The 19948-nt window shown below is 44.9% G+C and overlaps 1 protein-coding gene and 1 long non-coding RNA gene across 3 annotated transcripts; one reads left to right on the top strand and one right to left on the bottom strand.

The window, feature by feature from the left end:
- Window positions 1–3813: 3813 nt before the first annotated feature.
- Window positions 3814–6151, top strand: LOC105015739. The gene is made up of 3 exons (XR_828397.3): window positions 3814–4250; window positions 4821–4925; window positions 6077–6151. It is a non-coding gene; the product is annotated as an uncharacterized LOC105015739 (long non-coding RNA).
- A 615-nt stretch (window positions 6152–6766) lies between these two features.
- On the bottom strand, window positions 6767–19642 carry rpap1 (RNA polymerase II associated protein 1). 2 transcript variants are annotated; one of them, XM_010879101.5, is made up of 25 exons: window positions 19553–19642; window positions 17443–17618; window positions 17190–17338; window positions 16833–16925; window positions 16250–16427; window positions 15896–16060; window positions 15599–15805; window positions 14957–15072; window positions 14767–14865; window positions 14572–14673; window positions 14307–14474; window positions 14039–14218; window positions 13777–13911; window positions 13496–13666; window positions 13018–13175; window positions 12693–12863; window positions 12380–12575; window positions 12087–12196; window positions 11624–11816; window positions 11200–11337; window positions 10298–10440; window positions 7803–8574; window positions 7413–7589; window positions 7247–7303; window positions 6767–7087 (listed from the first exon to the last, which is right to left on the bottom strand). In XM_010879101.5, exons 2-25 carry the CDS (start codon window positions 17612–17614, stop codon window positions 6938–6940), a joined length of 4200 nt encoding a protein of 1399 aa, XP_010877403.4. In that variant the 5' UTR covers window positions 17615–17618; window positions 19553–19642; the 3' UTR covers window positions 6767–6937. The 2 variants fall into 2 exon arrangements, with proteins under 2 accessions (XP_010877403.4, XP_010877402.4); XM_010879100.5 differs by lacking the exon at window positions 19553–19642 and adding an exon at window positions 19311–19440.
- Between the last annotated feature and the right edge of the window lie 306 nt (window positions 19643–19948).

Genomic DNA, 19948 nt, shown 5'->3' with positions numbered 1-19948 from the left:
AATCAGTCCCACTGAATTACTACCGCGGGTAATGACGTTAGGACCTGGTGACACCAATTTAGTCCACTTAGACTGAGGCTTGTTGGCCCCCTCATAGGACAGGGTCAATTGGCCCAGTGTCTGCCATCTGGAGTCCTCAGATGCCCAAACAGCACACCCTACTGGACCGTACTGGACCTCACGACAACATGGCACTGGGGGTCAATGGTTTTCAGAACACTGAATTTGTGAGCTTGATATACATTTAGGTCTGGAAATTATTGGACACTGACACAGGTTTTGTTATTTTGGCAGTTTACCAAAATATACTCATGTTACAGTTAAATAATGAATATGGGCTTAAGGGGCAGTCTCTCAGCTCTTTAATACTGTATGTAGCCCACTCTTTTTCAAGGGACCAAAAATAATTGGCCAATTGACTCAAAGGCTGTTTCATAGACATGTGGGGTCTACTCCTTCTTTATTTATTCATCAATTAAGCAGGTAATAGGTCTGGAGTTGATTCCAGGGGTGGCGTTTGCATTTGGAAGCTGTTGCTGTGAACCCACAACATGTGGTCAAAAGAGCTCTCAATGCAAGTGGCACAGGCCATTCTTTGGCTGCAAAAAAAACACTCCATCAGAGAGATTGCAGGAACATTAAGAGTGGTCAAATCAATAGTTCGGTATATTCTGAGAAAAAAAGAACGCACTGGTGAGCTCTGCAACACAAACAGGCCTGGACGTCCACGGAAGACAACATTCGTGGATGATCGTAGTATCCTTTTCATGGTAAAGAAAAACCCCTTTACAACATCCAGCCAAGTGAAAAACACTCCAGGAAGTAGGCATATCATTATCCAAGTCTTCCATAAAGAGAAGATTTCACAAGAGCAAATACAGAGGGTTCACCACAAGGTGCAAACCATTCCTAAGCCTCAAGAATAGAAAGGCCAGATTAGACATAGGCCATAAAAACATCTAAAAAAGCCAGCCCAGTTCCGGAACAGCATTCTTTGGAAAGATGAAACTAAGATGAACCTGTACCAGAGTGATGGGAAGAAAAAAAGTATGAAGTCTTAGAAGGACTCATAATCCGAAGCATATCAAATCTTCTGTAAAACACGGTGGAGGCAGTGTGATGGCATGGGCATGCATGGCTTCCAATGGCACTGGGTCACTAGTGTTTATTGATGATGTGACAGAAGACAGAAGCAGCTGGATGAATTCTGAAGTGTATAGGGATATATTGTCCACTCAGATTCAGATAAATTCAGAAAAGTTGATTGGACGGTTCTTCACTTTATAGATGGACAATGACCCAAAACATACTGCGAATGCAACCCAATAGTTTTTTTAAGGCAAAGAATATTCTGCTATGGCCAAGTCAATCATCTGATCTCAACCCGATCGAGCATGCATTTTACTTGCTAAAGACAAAACTTAAGCTAGAAAGACCCACAAACAAACAACAACTGGAGACAGCTGCAGTAAAGGTCTGGCAAAGCACCACAAAGGAGGAAACCCAATGTTTGGTGATCTCCATGAATTCCAGACTTCAAGCAGTAATTTCCTGCAAAGGATTCTTGAGAAAGTATTAAAAATTAACATTTTAATGATGATTGTGTTAATTTGTCCAACTACATTTGAGCTTCTGAAATATGGGGATTGTGTATGAAAATTGTTGGAATTCCAAAACATTTCATACAATACTTTCGTTCAACCCTTTGAATTAAAGCTGAAAGTCTGCACTTCAATTGCATCTCGTATGTTTCACTTCAAATCCATTGTGTTGGCGTACAGAGCCCAAACTGTGTCAGTGTTCAAATATTTCATACCTACCTGTACATCACATGTCGTATGTCTCTCCTGACGTCACTAGGTGCCATCTGGAATAGTTGGAATCTGGAATTGCTGCTGGCCATGTCAGGGTTTATAGACAAGTAGAGCCAGGGGATGATTCTGTTGCCAGTGTAGCTGTCTGTGTACCAACAGGCATCTCCGTACAGTGGTCTTTCAGAAACAAAGTCCCTGAGTGTTTATTTATTAGAAATGACACCTGGAGGACTGCTGTTCCTGATGAACACAAAGTTGGTCTCATCCATTCAGCTCTGCTTGTCCCAGGCAATGGTTTGGATGCTTAAAGGAGAATAAAATAAAAAAAGAATGTTGATGTTAGATGGTTCTTCATACTATTGGCCATGATAAACTGTAATCCACCACACAATTGTCTTCAAAGGAGCAATGTAAGATTTCCACCATACAAAAGCACAAAAATGCTCATTATAAATCAGGGATTTCTAAGCAAGAGGTATCTCTGGTTTAAACGGTATCAGGGAAATATTATATTTGAAATTGAGTACTTCCCAAATAGTTATATTGTTTGCATTTTCAAATTTAGCAGATTCAACATATTCCCAGTGATTTTCTCTTGATTATTTATGGCTAGAATGCCAAGCCAGCAAGCAGTTATTTAGCTACTAAAGCTTTACCTAGGAAGTTTTCCCTGCCCTGCGTCTCTAACATAAGACATATATACAAAAAGTGTTTGCTCGCTTGGTCAGTTATACTAAGGGAAGGATAGGCTATATAATTCCAAACCACAAGTAGTATAAGGTTAATTACATTGCCAATCTAGCTAGTTAGTTTCTAAGGCAATCTGGAGTTAATTCATTGTTTCTGCTATTTCCCTTGTAGACGCTAGATGGCTGAACTTACCCATTTCTCTTTAATTCTGTTCTTTAGTAAATTAAAGTGAGGTCCAATTGGACTTAAGTCATAAAACTGATTTGGTCAGTAAAGACCAAATTATGGCACTGAAAACCTCCCCAGTTGTCATGGCAGTATGTTTGGGGTCAGTCTTGCAGCATGATGAGTGTCCAATTAGTTCAGAAGCAGTCGCTTGTATTTTGGCAGACAAGATGTTTATGTAGTCACACTTCAGAATTCATACCGCATAACTGAACCAGTTTCAGCCATACATGGTCATGGAATAACCACCCCTACATCATATTTCACAGATGAGATTATGTGCTGTGGGTCCTGGGCAGTTCTTTTGTTTTCTCCATAGCACCACCTTACCATCACAATGCTGAACGTTAAAACTTTGACTTATATGTCAACACTACCTTGCATTGTAGCCCCCTGCAGTGTAGCTTTTGTAGTGGATGATAGTGGTGGTCATCCACGCACACCTCCTGGAATGTGTCCCAGATCTGACAGTTGTTTGGTTTCTTTCTTTAATGATAAGCATTTCTCAGTCATCCACAACCAGGAAGTGCTTTCCCTTTACAATGACGGGCCAAAAAGTTGTTTCTGATATTTTTTATTGTATTACATTATCCATCCTGATAATGGATTCCTAGAATTTCATTGACACCTAATTGGTCCTCATGGTGACGGACACCAATAGAATACAGAGGCAAACGTAAACCTCAAGGCTGAAATTGGCAGCTCTCTTAAGCCTGATTTTAATAAACAGAAATATTTAACAAGATCACAATGATCGCTCTGTTAATTAGCAGTGGCTAAAGTGTACTGAAGTCTGTAATGCTGTTAAAGGAAAAATTTACCATGAATTCAAGTTCTTTATAGACTACATACAGGATGAAGTGCAAATGTAAACGACATACCACTTCACTGGGCCAATGGAGAAAAAATCTCAAACCCCCTCCAACTCAACCTTGAAACCAGTTCCACTCCATTTTTTTCATTGTAACCCTATAATCAGAGACATACTCACACCTGGGAGACCAGGTGGATGCAGTTAATGATGAGGTTGAACAGAAAAGCAGCGTGCTCTGGAACTCAGAGTTAGATAACCCTGCTCAAACAATCCATCACTATAGATAAAAAGAAAAAAGCCAATTCTACTATGGTGCAGAACATAACACTTTGAAAAATGTTGTACAGCGTATGAAGTTGTTTTACAAAAACAACAGTTTTGTCTCACTACTTATCGTTTCCATGTTGCTGTTGTTCCTGGCAGTGATGGTATGGGGACTTGGCATGAAGACAATTTTCATACTAAATCCAAAGCAACTCTTAAATACTAGATAGGAACTTCACAATAAGTGACTGAGCATTATCAGCATGACTAATTGTATTATTCTAACTGAATAGATTTAAAATCTAAGAGCCTAAACATATGTATTAGTGGCCGATTCATTTTGTCACTGAAGTTCTCTTAAAATATAAGTAGCCTTCTGGGATTATTTTTGGCTTAATGGAAAATATTCAAGCTCCTGGAAGAAAACAGAAGGGATAAATCAGGTGAGACTCATTTCTGGGGAATGTTGCGTGTGCTCAAGCTGTGTATATGTAATGTCTTAGGATACGGTCAACAAAGTTATAGCAGCAGGGAGAAAAGAGAAATCATCTGTTGTTTTTGTTTTTTAATCTAATTATTGTAACATCCTTTGAGAGAGATAGACTTCTAGAGTTATTTTGCCACTCTGATTTCCCCAGAGACCAAACATTTAGATTAGTTTACTTAATAGTTTATCTGAATGACGCAAATGTTCTGTGATGTTATGCTCACCACTGCATAGAGCTGGAGAAAACAATACTGTGTATCATTCCACACCTTTAATAGCAGTAACATTTCACAGGGAAAATGTATCAAATGTAATGTTCGTGCATTAGGTCTCGGGAGCTAGCATTATATACATGCTCGTACCACAGTGTTAAACAGCTTTTTATAAAAACAAATTTAACAAGGGAACCGACGTGAAACGTGACCTGACGTGGAGGGAACAGTGTGATAGCTAACGTAGAGTCCTTCACAAATGTTTTGTGCTATGAATATCACTGTACATGCAGTTTTTCCATTTGCCCATACAGAACAAGAACCTGGAGGTATATTGGTTCTAATTATTCTCCCATGCTGGCGTGCAGACATTTAGGACAAAGCAAAGGAGGAAAGCGACCAACCAACCACTAATTTTCGTAAGCGACTCCCATCTTCAGATCTGGTGAATTCAAGTATTCAGATGTGCTGTCACTGACATACTAATCGATATGTCAAAAAGAAAATTCGTTATGGAAAATAATGTCAAGTCTAATTTTTTCCGGCAACCACATACTGACTATCCCGTTGAACCCTGAATGGTGTATTAACTACCAGATTCCATCTTTGTATTGAGAAACCACCTGAAGGAAGCGAAACGCTGGACAACTGCACAATGAGACACACTTCAAAAACAGTTGCATAGATGGATCAAAAACATTCTGGTCAGTGAATAAAATACTAAACTAACTGACTGTGAAAGGGAAGCCTGTAGAAAATGAAACAAATATTGAAAACATATGCGTCATTTTGCAACACAAGAACGCACTTAAGTAATACTACAACTAACAAGGAACTATTTTGTCCTGAAAATAAAGTATTTTTGAGGGCAAATCTGAGTACCACTCTTTAATTTAAGGAGTGGCTGCAGCATGTTCCTGATATACTGGTCATCAACATGGACTGAAGTGGTGGATGAAAACCTGGTACCTGGAGACAAATTCACCTTTTTACAGCACAATAACCACAACACAAAAGGCAAAAACTCGCACTTATTCACAAAGACTACACTGAACATTTCCAAGTGCCATAGTCAACGTTTTGGCCTGAATCTGCCAATCTATGACAAGAATTGAAAACTAGAAATTATCCACAATCAATTGAGCAAGTTTCACACATTCTATTAAAAGTCATTGGTTTCTCAAGGATGGAATCACTGCTAAAGACCTTTCTAACATGTATTTACTAAGCAGGTCTTGCCTAATGAAAATACTGTTTCATTAATATTTCCTTTCATACGTTTTCAAAAAAACCCGGCAAAACCAGAAGAGGACTGGTCGCCCCTCTGAGCCTGGGTCCTCTCTAGGTTTCTTCCTAAAATTCGGCCTTAGGGAGTTTTTCCTAGCCACTGAAATCCAACACTACTGTTGTTTGCTCCTTGGGGTTTAAGGCCGGGTGTCTCTGTAAAGCACTTTGTGACAACTGTTGTAAAAAGGGCTTTATAAATACATTTGATTGATTGATTCACTTTCACAGGGTATTTTGCATTGAGCTTTAACAAAAAATTTAATCAACTTTAACCCCATTTCAGGAAACAAAATGTGAGAGAAGTGAAGGGGTGCAAACACTTTCTGAAGGCACGGTATTTGGATAGGAAGAGACCGAGTCAAAGAGGGATGCAATCCACAGGGACGCCAAAGTGACATTATCCACGTACATGGTCAGTGAAACACGCACGGCCAAAAATCCCAGCCAACTCAAACAAGTATAATAAATTGTAAGAGAATGAGCCAGAAAAAGCTGTAAGATTGTTCATGTGTGGTATACAAAACACAGATTAATGGAATTCTATTGGGAACATATGGTCAGAAGGAAGATGAGAGGTAGACAAGGACACATTTGTAGATAGATTATAAAGGGACAGAAGGACAACTTCGTTATATCTTATGGATTAGTCCAGTGCCAGTGGTAAACTAGCCCAGTGGTTAAGAGACAAACAGCCTTTTGTTTGACATTGCCTGTGGTCACTTTCCAAATTATAGTTTATGGCCACTTTCAAAAGTACGTATTTCAGATGAATGCAAGGGAATGTCAGTGATTATTGGCTTACGAATTTAAGCAGAAGTGGAGCCAACATTAACTTCTAAACAACTAAATTGCAGCGACATCATTACATAATTTGGAAACGTGCTCTGGTGTGGCAACTGATCAAAACCTTTCCTGCATATTCAGTCATTTTGAACCACTAGAACACGACAAATCAAACACTCGAGTGCTGAAATAATATTCAGACAAAAGCATGTTTTATTCAAACCACCTTCACAGTTTTGATACAGAGGCTTCCAAGCACCCTTTACCACTTGTCTTCATTCTTTCTGAATGTTGCCAGTGAAGCAGGCCCGGAGCTGGTAACCTCGACATCAGATGAAAACCGTCATTTGTTTCCCTCCTCTCATTCCACTTTAACATCACTCGCATCCTTGGCAAGCAGAACACTCTCCAGTCTGCGTTGCCGGATTGGAGGCAGTTGGTCGAAGGTGTCAAAGCCCAGCTCAGAGGCCTTCTGGGGCAGCCTGAAGAGCAGCAGGTGGCTCCTCAGCACCTAATCGGGGGGGGGGGGGGGGGGGGGCGGCCAGATTAGAGTAGAGATGAGCAGACAGTTCAGGGAAAAGTGAGCATACCTCATCTGTCTGGTGAGTGGAAGACAGTAAAGGAGAGGGTGGGGGGAGCGAGGAGGAGGTTCAGGGGAAAGTGAGCGTACCTCATCGGTCAAGTAGTGAGTCTTCCTCAGAAGGCTGCGACGGGCTGCTTCCACCTGCTGGACGGACAAAGACAAAGGCTTTTCAGACCGGCGGAAAAACCGAACTCCACCTAGCATGCATAAAAGCCAGCACGATCATGGTCCACACACAGAGTCCAGCTGGTACCTGGGGGCCTGCATCCTGGGAGAAGATGAAGGTGTTGAGGTGGGACAACGCCACCACGTAGAGCACAGGACACCAGCACTGCCTCAGTGCCCCCGTCACCAGTGTCCGGAAGTAGAGGCGCAGCAGAGGCAGAGAATCCTCTGGGGGTGACGTGAACCTCTCAATGGGGATGGCCAGCTTGCAGGAGCACAGGGGAGGACCACAGAGGAGGAGCACAGAAAAGGACTACATCAAATTTCTACTATATATAAATTGGCAGAATTGTTGCAAAAAGTAACAAGAGTCGGCGAGCTTCCTCTAATGGTGGTTAAAATAGGAACGCTCTCAAACCTGAGAGTGTTCCTCAAACACTCTGCATTTGTTCCTCAAACACTCAAGCCTCCTCCTCACCTGTTCCAGTGTTACCCCCAGGGAGCGCAGCAGGCCCGCATGCTCCCCAAACAGCTTCAGCCTCATGGTGGCGCTGTAGCGCCTCTGTAGGGGTAAGAGGACAAAGCAGCCAAACAGGTGGTCACCGAATGACACCGCCTCAAACTGTCCCAACAGGGCAGAATAGAGGTCGTCGAAGGAGGCCAGGCCCGGAGGAGGGGAGTTGACGTCCAGAGCATCCAGCCGGGACGGCCTTGTCAGCAGCCTGAAGAGAGCCCAGGTCAGCCTCTGGACTGGTCTCTCCAGGAAGAGGTCACTGGAGCTCAGGAAGACACAGGCCAGACGCGCCAGCTTGGCAACAGGCAGCACCACCCGGAGGGCCTCCTCCCTCCAGACCTCCAGGAGCAACAGCCACTGCAGGCAGAAGGTGACCGACTGCACCGAACCAGCGGGCAGCGACTCCACCTGCTGGCCCCCGCCATCCGGAGCCCCCGCCCGCTCGTACAGACTGACGAGGGGCAGGAAGGGCCAATCGGACGGTAGGGAGGGTCCGGTGAGCCCCGGGAGGAGCTGGGTGTTGATCCAGGGCGTCCGGCCCAGGTGGTAGTCCTGGGAGGAGAGGACAGCAGGCTCCATGTGGGCCAGGTGGAAGAGGTAGCAGCCCCGGATGGAGGGCAGCTGGACACAGGCTTCCCTCAGCAGAGGACCCAGGGTCTGAAGGGAAGGAGAGGGGCGATCCTGGAGCTGCAATTCAGACAGCTCTGCAGCCTCGGGGCCTCCACTCTGACCCTCTCTGGAAGACGTGGAAAAGGGAACCGTTTATCTATACAGTACTGAGTTAACCTGAAGTAAAAAACAATCAGTTGTGATGCATCCAGAAGGGAAAAGGTCAGGGGTTATGCCCCCGCAGAATACTGGTTTAGATGTCCTATGCCAGTTAGAGTTAACTTATCTTCCATTCTGAATTGTTTTCTTGCTCTTTTTACAGAAATGACAAATACAGTCCCTCTATAATTGTCCCCTCCCTTGGTAAACATGAGGGAGAAAATGTCATTGTTGTTTATCAACTTGATCTTACACACAAAATATTAGAAAAAAATCTAACCTTAAGGATAATATCTTTGTCGAAGATCATGATTACTGGTAGACCTAGGAATTCTTGTGAACCAAATCTAATAGATGTATCATTCCATTTATATGTATTTATATTTATTTAAATGGTGAGATACTACTATTAGATTTGGCTCACAAAAAGCCTAGGGTTTACAGTAATTTGATTTGATCCAGCCACCCTTCAGTTTCTGGTCAGAAGCTCCAACCACTTGGCTACCAACTGCTTATTTTAGCCCCGATAAAACGTATTTGAAAACTGAAATGACTCACAGTCATACCACCCGATAAAGGAACAGCATCTGGTCCAGTTGTAATGGTCACAGATAATTAATACGCTATTTAGTTTCCTGGCAAAAGACCAGGCCCGTTCATCAGTTTATCATGGAGTATCAGAAATGTATGCCTGTCCGGAACAAAAAAATCCTTTCACAGTGAATTTGTTTTACATAGTGTTTCTTTGGTCTTAAAAGGACGGCACAGTCCTCTGACTCAACATCACTGACCACATTCATAACACATCGCCACTGAAGGCTTTCAGTTGTTCAGACAGCTTCCATATGTTCTCAACAGCTCACCCAAAAAGCATACATGGGATCATTAGTAGGCCTATTGGTTTTTCTAATCTGCTCTTGATAAATATTCAAACCACCTAAAGGAAAATCAACTGTTTGAAGCCAGGTCCACACAAAGGCCTATTCTGAAAAAAAAATGAAAAAAAGTGCACTTTGTGACTTGAGATCAAAGCTCCCAGACTTTAGCCATTACCTTTTGAAAACCTGCTTCAAATTTCTAAAGCAATTAAATGCAGACAATGGAAAAGCCAAAACAAAATAGCATGATATCTGAATTTATTTACAGAAAAAAATTGGTTTGCGTTAGCAGACCAGATGCGGTGTAAATTTAAACCAGTCTATTGAATCTGCTGGACTTTGCCTCAGGCAGCACACGGCTGCCATAAACAACATATTTACACTTAATCAGCAACGTTATAGGGTCTGGAAATACCTTGTTGCAGCCATGTTCTGTCTTTGTTAGATTATGGCGCTAGTTTTTATATGAATGCCCAAGAGTCATCCCTGCACACTACAGGCATACTCAACCATGATTATCTGGGATTTGAAATAAACAAAAGGCCTCTTACACATCATGATACCTTATCAGATATCAGCTTGGCTATCTTTAACTGAAAGACATTCTCATCACGGTACCTTCAATTAGATGTGGGTAAGCGCAATCTCTCTGTCATTTCCTAGTTGCAAAAATTCTGTTCACTTAAAACCTTATAATACAGCTTATAATAATAAAAGCTTCTTGTAAACACTTCCATTACATTCTAATGTATTTGACTGCTGAACTACTGAGTAATGGAGACAGTTTAAAAATAAAAAAAAAAAAGGGCTCACGGCATGAAGTCTTTGTTGAAGACCATGGTTGACATGAGTTCATGAGCCAGGAATTCACTGCCAGGTAGGAGCCAGGGAAGCATCACCAGAGACGTGTGGTGGAACAGGGTTGCATGCACTGCCACCTCCGGGTCAGAGGGAACCTGGAAACATTCAGTACAAACAGCTTAGTCAAAAAGCAGAACCTCATCATATTATCACACAAAGACTACGATTACGGTCAACTACCTGTGTCTGATAAATTAAAACTACCAGCATCTGACGGCTTTACACTACCAGCATCTGACGGCTTTAAACTACCAGCATCTGACGGCTTTAAACTACCAGCATCTGACGGCTTTAAACTACCAGCATCTGACGGCTTTAAACTACATGCATCTGACGGATTTAAACTACATGCATCTGACGGATTTAAACTACATGCATCTGACGGATTTAAACTACATGCATCTGATGGATTTAAAATACACGTCTTTGCTTTTTTTAAACTACCTGTATCAGCTGTATTTAATCTACATTTGTCTGACATACAACTCCGGAAAAAATTAAGAGAACACTGCACTTCTTTCTTTCCGTTCCAAAAAAGTTGAAAAGGAAAGTTGTGAGAAGCATAAAATTTTCTGTGGTCTCAATTTTAACCCTTCTGTTCCTCACTCAAAACGTTCCTTGTCTACTTTTTTGGAATGGAAAGAAAAAGGTGCCGTGGTCTCTTAATTTTTTCCGGAGCTGTATGTACCAGGGGAAGCGGATGCATTTCTTTACTGGGGAACTAAGCGCCAGGACAAGATGAGGTACAGGGCCCGTAGCTTTTGCGACAAAATTATTTCCTACTTCAAACGTTCTGAGGAGGCCCTGATTCTACATGACGTAGCCTAACGCTGTAGCAGGGTTGGGTTGCCTACCAGCCTGATGGACAGCTTCAGCAGCAGAAACAGTAGGTGCTGTTCATGACGCAGGATCCAGTGAGACGGGGTGGGCTTGGCTCTGCCACAGGCACGCAGGTAACGCAGCACAGACTCAAAGAGGAGCAGAGAGCTGAACTGGAGAGAGACAGACAAATTGGTGCTTGCTCCTTTTTTGACAGTGTGAATGTTTCCTTCTCATTTCAGTCAAATATGGAATTCAGTTGAGAGATAAGTTCTTGTCCTACAAGCCTACTTCAAGGTATCGCGTCAAAAAAATAAAATACACTTCCTAGAACCAACCACTAGGTGGCGGTGGTGCATATATTTCTTTCAACTGAAGCGCCACACTAATGTGAGGTACAGTATGCATCCAGAGGCCACCTCAAAACCAGATGGCACCTACAACTTCACAAGGACCTACTTTGCGGACCAAGCCTTTGTGCAGGCTGATGAGAGTGTCCAGGAGGTAGCAGAGGGAGGTGACGAGGGGGAAAGGGGAGCTGGTTCCAGCCAGACCGCCAGAAATCCACTGTGAGCAGCCGAGGCCCGGCAGACTGGGGACGGTCTCAGGGCTGGGAGAGCAGGACTGGGGGTTACAAACGGCTGAGCAGGACCTGGGAACCACACAGATCACAGTGGAGAGTCATCACGCTGCATCGAGGCAGCTGTAGTACAGACACAGCAACATCCCCTGCCAGCACGGCAGAAAGTGAATCACCACGGACTGGAGGTCTATGGCGCTAAGTGGACGGGAGGTCTATGGCGCTAAGTGGACGGGAGGTCTATGGCGCTAAGTGGACGGGAGGTCTATGGCGCTAAGTGGACGGGAGGTCTATGGCGCTAAGTGGACGGGAGGTCTATGGCGCTAAGTGGACGGGACTCACTGGAGGTTGTTAATCAGGCTGTGAACGGCCTCGTGGGACAGCAGGGGGAGAAGAACCTCAGCAGTCAGCTTCTCCAGCTCCTGCAGACACGCCACCGGACTGAACGACCTCTGAAAGGGTTGGCAGGGAGACACATTACTGACTAGACTCAAATAAAAGCACCTTGTAAGAGAAAAAGAGTGATTGCAACACAGTGGACGTGTCTTTTCCGTGTGTTCTGCGGTAGGAAAACGATGCAACGAGAGAAGGAAGTGTGAACTGCCCTTTCATACTGCTACGGTTTTCACATTCACCTGGAGGGAGAGCTGGGAGTAGAAGGCCCCCAGGTAGAGCAGGTAGGAAGGGACCAGCCTCAAAGTGCTCTCCCTTTGGACAGGGTCCCCCAGGGTCCTTATGCAGCCCTTCAACAGCCCCAGCACAGCGGGCTGCAGACCCATCACGTGACCCCATGTCACTGGGGGCGGGGGAGGACACTCGGCCCCCTGGGAACTGTAGTGAAATTATAGGTTTTGGCACTGTGGAATCCAATGAACATCAACACAAAGCGGAATTCCGCGTGAAGCGATTCGAAGCGTCGGGGCGCTAAAGGCCCCGCCTGGTTCTTACCTGACCAGCCCCGCCTGCAGCTCCTGATGACAGCCGGCCGTGTGTGTGACGTGTGTGAGCAGAGTGAGCAGAGCCTGGTGCCTGCGGAGCTCCAGAGACAGCAGGGGGTCTGACGGGGACCGGGGCCAGGGGGCCGACTGCAACGCCTTCACAAGGACGGGGTACAGGTCCCTGGAGACGGGAGAGGGATTCACTCACAGGAAGTTTGTTTCGGGGGAAAACCCTGCTCATCGGATGTCACTTCGGGCCATCCAACACAGGCCGACCATCCCACAGATGTTTGTGTGACTGCCAGTGGGTTACCGACTGGGGATGGGTGACTCACACGTAGAGGCTGCAGGCCTGCCCGTAACTGGCTGCCACAGCCCAGAGCCAGTAAGCCTCCGTACTGACCCGCAGGGCCTCCCCCGGCTCCAGCTGCAGCTCCGCAGGCTCCGGGGCCAGCAGGCGAGACAGACACTCCCGCGCGCCCAGAGAGTTCAGCTGGGGGAACAACAGTCGTGGTTACCTGACAGTTCTGGTCTCTGTGGTAGGACCACTTTATTCGCATATTAAACCGTGCAACCTAAGATTCTAAAATATGGGCACCGGTGCCCCGAAACGACTAAGGATTCAAGCTTTAGTGCCGAACATACAAGAGCCAAATTACAATACACCCACTGCAGTAGTTAAACTATCTAGCTCACTGAAGTAACATTGAATTTACTGTCTCAGTAGCAGATTAGCTTCTGTTCATTTAACGCCATCCACCACAGTGTTAAAGGCATAGTGACCAAGGAAAAATGTCCTCCGGCCACACTTACCAGCCTGGCACAGACGTGTCTGCCAGCGGAGGCCAGTACCCGCAGGAGCTTCACAGCATCGGCCACGGGGACGCCGTACACAGGCTGGGCGTTGGGCGAGGCGGGCACGGTCCAGGAGCAGGGCACGAACTCCGACATCACAGTCTCCATCAGACGGGGGCAGTCCAAGACCTGCTCTGACAGGACACATCCAGCTGACATCACTCCGGGAAACCTGTGTTGGGGTGATGACACCTGAGTGGCGGACAGATATGCCCCCCCGGGGCGGCGTGGGAGGTTACCTGAGTGGCCGCGGAGGAAGAGTGCCTGGCGACTCGGATCAGGACTGCCAGCACGTCCTGGACCACCTTGGGTGAAGGGCGAACCACCTCCAGGATGTAGCGAAGCCGTGGAAGCAGTTTCATCCTTAGTACACCCTGGGACAGAAAAACTATTTGTGAGAATGCATCCATCCCTGGAACAGTGTTTCTCCAGAGGGCGCAAAGACAATCAAGTGCCAGTAAGGACTGTCAGCAAGATTACACGGCGCGGCTTCTGCATCACCTTCACAACATCATGCCTTGCCACGTCGTGATCAGTCTTCTTCTCTTCCTTCTCTTCGGCCGTCTCTCTCATGACCTCCGGCAGGCCCTCGTCTTCCTCATCCTCCTCCTCCTCAGCGGTGGGAAGCAGAGGAAAGGAAGCTAGCCCGTGTAACCATGACAGGGTGGCGTCCAGACACTCCTGGGACACACAGACGGGTTTTTTTTTTACCATGAGTTTACGGCAACACGCAAAACCACGGGATTGATTCCCTGAAGTCCTCTCTTACTTCGTCGCCTGGGGACACCAGGAGCGCCCGGAGCGCCTGCACAGCGGCAGACATCACCCCCTCCACACTGTCGTCCAGCGAAAAGCGCAGCAGGAAGAGGAGGCCGGCATCCAGCAGGGTGGACACCACGCTGCCCTTGAGGGCAGCTGCAAACTCCCCGGCTCGGGCCTGGTGGGACAACAGGAGCACGACCACAGATAATGAATGACACAGACCCAGTGTCTGAATGGCTCCGGGTGATCTGCGAACGGGTGACAGGCAGGACCTTGGTGAGGACGTGGGCCAGCGTGCTGAGGGCCAGGCTTCGCTGCTGGATCAGCTGACTTCGAGACAGGAGGAAAAGCTCCTGCAGGGAGTAACCTGCCAGCTGGTTGGGAGGGGGGACGGAAAAGTCAGCACGCATCTTTCACCGGCATCACAACCAGGGGAATGTGTGTGTGTGTTAGTGCTCTATTCTGACCTCAGGCTCATCCCCATGGTGATGCAGGCCAAGGTGAGTGGGCAGGTCCTCCGTGGGCGGGATCAGGGTTCCAGCAAAGTCAAATCGAGCCTGCATGGCCTGTCAGCACGGAGACACATAGTGACGTTTTGTTCAGCAGATGAACACACCACCTCTCTGCATCGCCTCAATGTTAAACAGGAGTTAATACCATCTTGGTTCCTTTCCGTCTGGGAGCAGGAAGATCCCTGATCCACTCCAGCTTCTCTGGCTCCAACTTGTCCATGTGGACCCAGTCCTTCTGAGGCTTGATGGGAAGGTCTTCCTCTGGGGAGCAATGCATCTTTAGTACTCCAATTAGTACATTTTGGAAAGTGCTTCACAATGCCAAGGAAATGAGAGCGCAGTTTGGGTCCACATCCAAACGTGCCCTCTAAGGTTTCAGAATAATTTAAATTGAAGTTACTGAAATGACCCAGAAGTACATTTCTCTCTAATCTGTGTAATGGAGAATAAATGTTCAGTGATAACAATCCTAAATACAGTGTTCCAGCAATAGACTGTCATTCCTGCTCCGTGTTCATGCGTCTGTGCCATAATCTCCACTACACAAAGTGAATCAGAGCTAGGCTGGCTTTCAGCTAATCAGGCAGATTTAAATCAATGTTTAGCCCTCGTATTCCAGTCATGGAGCATCAAGGATTCTTTTTTCTGCAACACAGAATTACTTACGCAATTAGTTGAAAGGAGAGCAGAAGCTGTTGGCAGACATCCAGTTGTTCCAAGACTGACAGAGGCAGGCTCTCTTGCTTGTTAATAATGGAGTTACAATACATTGCCAAAATGCTTCTACCTTTCATTGGTGGTTGCGGGGCGGTTTCTTCCTCATCTTCCTCTTCTTCCATCACTACCTCCGCTGTTTCCTCCACTGTCTTCTCTGTGTCCATCCCTGTCACGACGGATTCTTGAAGATGTGGTTTCCTGCCTCTGGCATCCTGGGACTTGGGGGCGGAGCCTCCCGCTGCCTTACGAGACCTCACGAAGTCAACCAGTCTGGGATCTGACAAGCAGAGGTGCAAAACACGATAAAAGGTTTAAAAGTCTCACAATGTAGCCACAGCACAAGAAACGATAAGTGACGTCTGCCTACCTAGCTGGACCAACAGCCTCTGCTGCTCCTCCAGGATCTGGTCTTTAGACATGGCCTGTATTTTGGCCTGGTTCTCCTGATGGATCTGCAGAGTTTCCGCTGTACCGCCTGGCCCCCCCAGTCCCTGGCCAGACACCAGCCTAGGGCCCGCCATCGCGCTGAATCCTGGGAGAGGAGAGTGCAGGTTTTCCAAACTGATCAATTAAGTATCAGCAGGCTTGAATCCCAAGTGCGACAAAAATAAACAGGACGTCTTATGTCACGTGGAATAGACATCAATACACTCAGCAGAGTGTACACGGTACCAGCCTTTCCAAGTTCACAGCATGAATAATTCCAACTCCGGTAACTTACTGTCCAGTCTTGAGGGAGGAGCTTCCACCTCCACGCAGCACTCTGGAGAAAGGTTCAGGACACCGGGTCCAGAAGTTGGGCCCATCCATCCTGGCGCACACTGAGTCTTCTCCTCAGTTATCATCTGTGCTGCAGTCTGTCTAGCGAAAATGCTCCTCTTACGACCGTTAGTTGGAACCTAATGACAATTATTATTTTTTTATTAGGGGGTGGAAGTCAACGCGCAGCGAGCTGGATTCGAACCTATGCCGACTCCGAGTCGGGTGCCGGAATCTGTGGTTGTAATCGCTGGAATACACAGGCCAGAAAACTGTAGCAGGTTAGAGGCGGTGTGTGTGTGCGTGCATCCAGAACTAGTGACGAAACATACTGTTTGAACAACACCAGGGGCTACACTTCCATTCTTTAAAGCACTTTACTAATGCATGTCATCTCTGTTAAACGCTGTCATATCTTTAGCTCTTCAACTGTTTGGGTGTTTTTACACAAGCAGTCACTGACTGGCCTTCAGGAAAACATCAGAATTGTGCTGCAAGTGTGAACATAGTCAAAATGATGCAGAATTAGGCATTTTAGCTCCTACCAGGTTCTCCATCTCAGGCCGGTGGAAAGCTTTGGGAAAAGCCAGGCTTGTGAATGCTGGTAAGGACACAGGAGTAGAACTAGTGTCCCTCTCCTAGGAAAAGACAAGAGAGAGGGTAAAATGAGAGGGTGTTTTTGAGACACTAACAGGATGCATTCAATCTGTGGATTATTTTTGCAAACTGAGCTATCTCCCTTGTTAAATAGTTTTCCATTTGACAAACTCAGGTAAGCACCTGCCCGTTTCACTACATTTGCATCTGCGTAAAATAACGTTTGTCAACAGAATTGTCAGACTGAATGCAACCACGGAACGGCGCGTGGCTCTGCTCAGCAGACAGTTATGAGTGTCCCTCACAATAATTTTGGAGAGAACAGCACTGATGTGAGTGTCGTGTCGGTCGAGCAACTCCTCCGGGTCCTCATCCTCGAAGCGAACACGCTCGCCTTTGAGGCGAGACTTTTTGGGAGGAGCAGGAGTCAAAGTGGGGAGATCATCTGGAAGATCTAAAGAAACATGTAGAGTTTCACCTCATTAAGATTGTGTTTGGCCCACCACCATCGACTATTCAACAAGATGATGTGTGATGACAGCCTGTGCGATTATGAACCTTGGATTGTGACCACATCTCTCTGGTCTTCATCAGCCCCGCCTGACTGTCCTGCTCTCTTGTCCGGTCGTCTGACCACATTGACTGTGGATGGGGACCCGGAGGCCAGGAACTTCTCCTGCTCTCTTAGGATGTCGGCCTCGGAGTCAGTGGGCTTGGGACGCTTTATCATCGCCCTAAAGATTAAAGAGACATGCAACACCAACAGGTTGACGGTGGTACACATGGTGGGGATTCACACAACATGCTGGCTGCACACAGAGTGAACCCGAAAATGCTTTAAAAGGTGCTGCAGATTGGATTTTTCCCGTACTGTGCAAGATACGTGAATTACAAAAACGTTATGGTTCATTTAAAAACATCGCCCCCTCCCCGCTCCAGATGTCGGAGGTTCACTCTTGACTTGTTAAGTTAATGATCCCCTACAATATTAACACCATGTTTTTTTAAATAACATTTATCTCACAAGGAAATAACGACATTTCTACATTGGCCACATTGCAGCCATGAAGGGAAACTATAGGAAGTCTCCACATATAAGTAATGCTGAAAACAGCCTTCTGACGTTTTCAGTAGAAGGCTGACTTGAATTAAAAGAACAAGTTCTTTTTTTGCTACAAGAAATTAAAAAGAAAAATCAAGGCACTCTTATTCTGAAGGGTGTCAAATTCAGCTTAGAGTTGCAACCCCTAGAAAAAATTATGAATTAGATGGGTTCCAGGCCCTTTCAACAGATTTAATATCAATATCAGATAGTGTCACTCCTCCACTGTGCTCTCAATCAAATGTAAATATGATGCCATTGCTAATGTAAAACAAGTTATGATATCACTGCACTGTCAATGATTTTCTGTGAGTAGTCTGAATAAATAGCCAAATTACTGCTCAGTAGTGACTGTGACTTTGTTATTTCAAATTGTGACAAAATGAAAACAGAATTGGGGATACATACATTTTATTCAAGCTTGTCAGCCACTAATGACTTGATTACCTGCTAAAGCCAACGTGTTTACTCAAATTGCATATCTACTTTATTAACCATCATTCTTGTCTTCCCTCAGGTTGTAGAATTGTTTCTCCAAAATATTTAGGAATCTTATTACAAATACGTTGTAGAAAGGCCAAAATGTTTGACCGCTATTGCTATATTGTAACATTTGGACAGCTGAACACAGCTGCATTTAGAAGGACACTAATGGTAACATTGGAGTCCCGTGGCAAAACAGGTATATTAGCTACATCCTGTTTTATATGCAGGGTGACTGGTTCAATTTGTCATTCTTCTGAAAGGTTGCTTGATAAAGTACAAAACCCCTTTGCCAACCACTACATGTAAAACAGTGCAACTAAAACATCCTCACAAAAAAGTGGTGATTTATTTCAGGCTTTGCTTCACTTGCAATGGTCATCAGCATATCCATTATGACATGATTTACTTGAATAGGGAAGTCTGTTCTAATCATTCTAAATCTATGGTTGCAATTACTGGTGATTCTGAACTACATGTGTTCATTTATAGCAAAATGCTTATAATTCAATAAGCATACAATTTATCAATAATGTATCAGAAGTTTGGCCAGTCTGCAAATCTCAAAACCGGGTTTGGTTTTAATTGTAAATATATTTTCCACTCACTTTCATCACCATTTAACTGCATTGGGAATATGGTTTTAGTACCAAAAGAATCCATTATCAAAAAGATAAGACCATAAAGTCTAGATATCCAAAATTTGGTTTTAATAGCCTATCTACTCTTCCTGTGCAGAAATCCGGAGTTGCGCACACCTAGACACGAAATTCTGAATGCTAGTCTACTGTAACTCCTAAACACCTCTCCTACAATGTGAAAGCAATTTTAACTAACTTACATTAGCTACAAACGTTATGTAGCTAGTCTAGAACACTGTAGCTATTTTACAGGCTCTGCACATCGGAAACATAGCTGTTGATCAGGTTCATCGCTGCAAGATGCTTAGCTAGCTAACCATAACGTTACAATGTAGTTGGCCAGTAATCTAGTCTGAGCATTTCCGGCCGCATTAACCGTGACCGTTACAATGTTATACATTTGAAAAGTATAATTAAAAGTACGATCAATTTATGGCTTCACCTTCAATGAGGAATCCTCTGAGTTAATATTCACAACAATAAGTATACAACGTGCGAACCAAACAAAAAAACGAAATAGACAGTTTGCAACTTCCTGTGACATCAGTGTGACGCCCACACACTTATTTCAAAATAAAAGATTTCATAACGGTCAAAACAAAATTTATATTGGGATATCGATTACGCACGTAAAAGTCAATTGAAAAGTGACCTTAACACGCATACAAATGAAATAACAAAAATTAAACAGTTAATTAGGTAGTTTATGTGAATCTTTTTCAACCTGTTTTAAGGCTTTAAATAGGCTAAGGATATTATTTAGGCATGTAAGTTAAATGTCTTCATTATAATGATGATGATGATTATGAAGATGACTATGACAATGAAAAAGAATAAA

The sequence above is a fragment of the Esox lucius genome, chromosome 15, assembly GCF_011004845.1.
Source record: "Esox lucius isolate fEsoLuc1 chromosome 15, fEsoLuc1.pri, whole genome shotgun sequence".
NCBI classification, from domain to species: domain Eukaryota; kingdom Metazoa; phylum Chordata; class Actinopteri; order Esociformes; family Esocidae; genus Esox; species Esox lucius.
The sequence above is the reverse complement of the archived record's forward strand: the minus strand, read 5'-3'. Positions and strand labels throughout refer to the sequence as shown.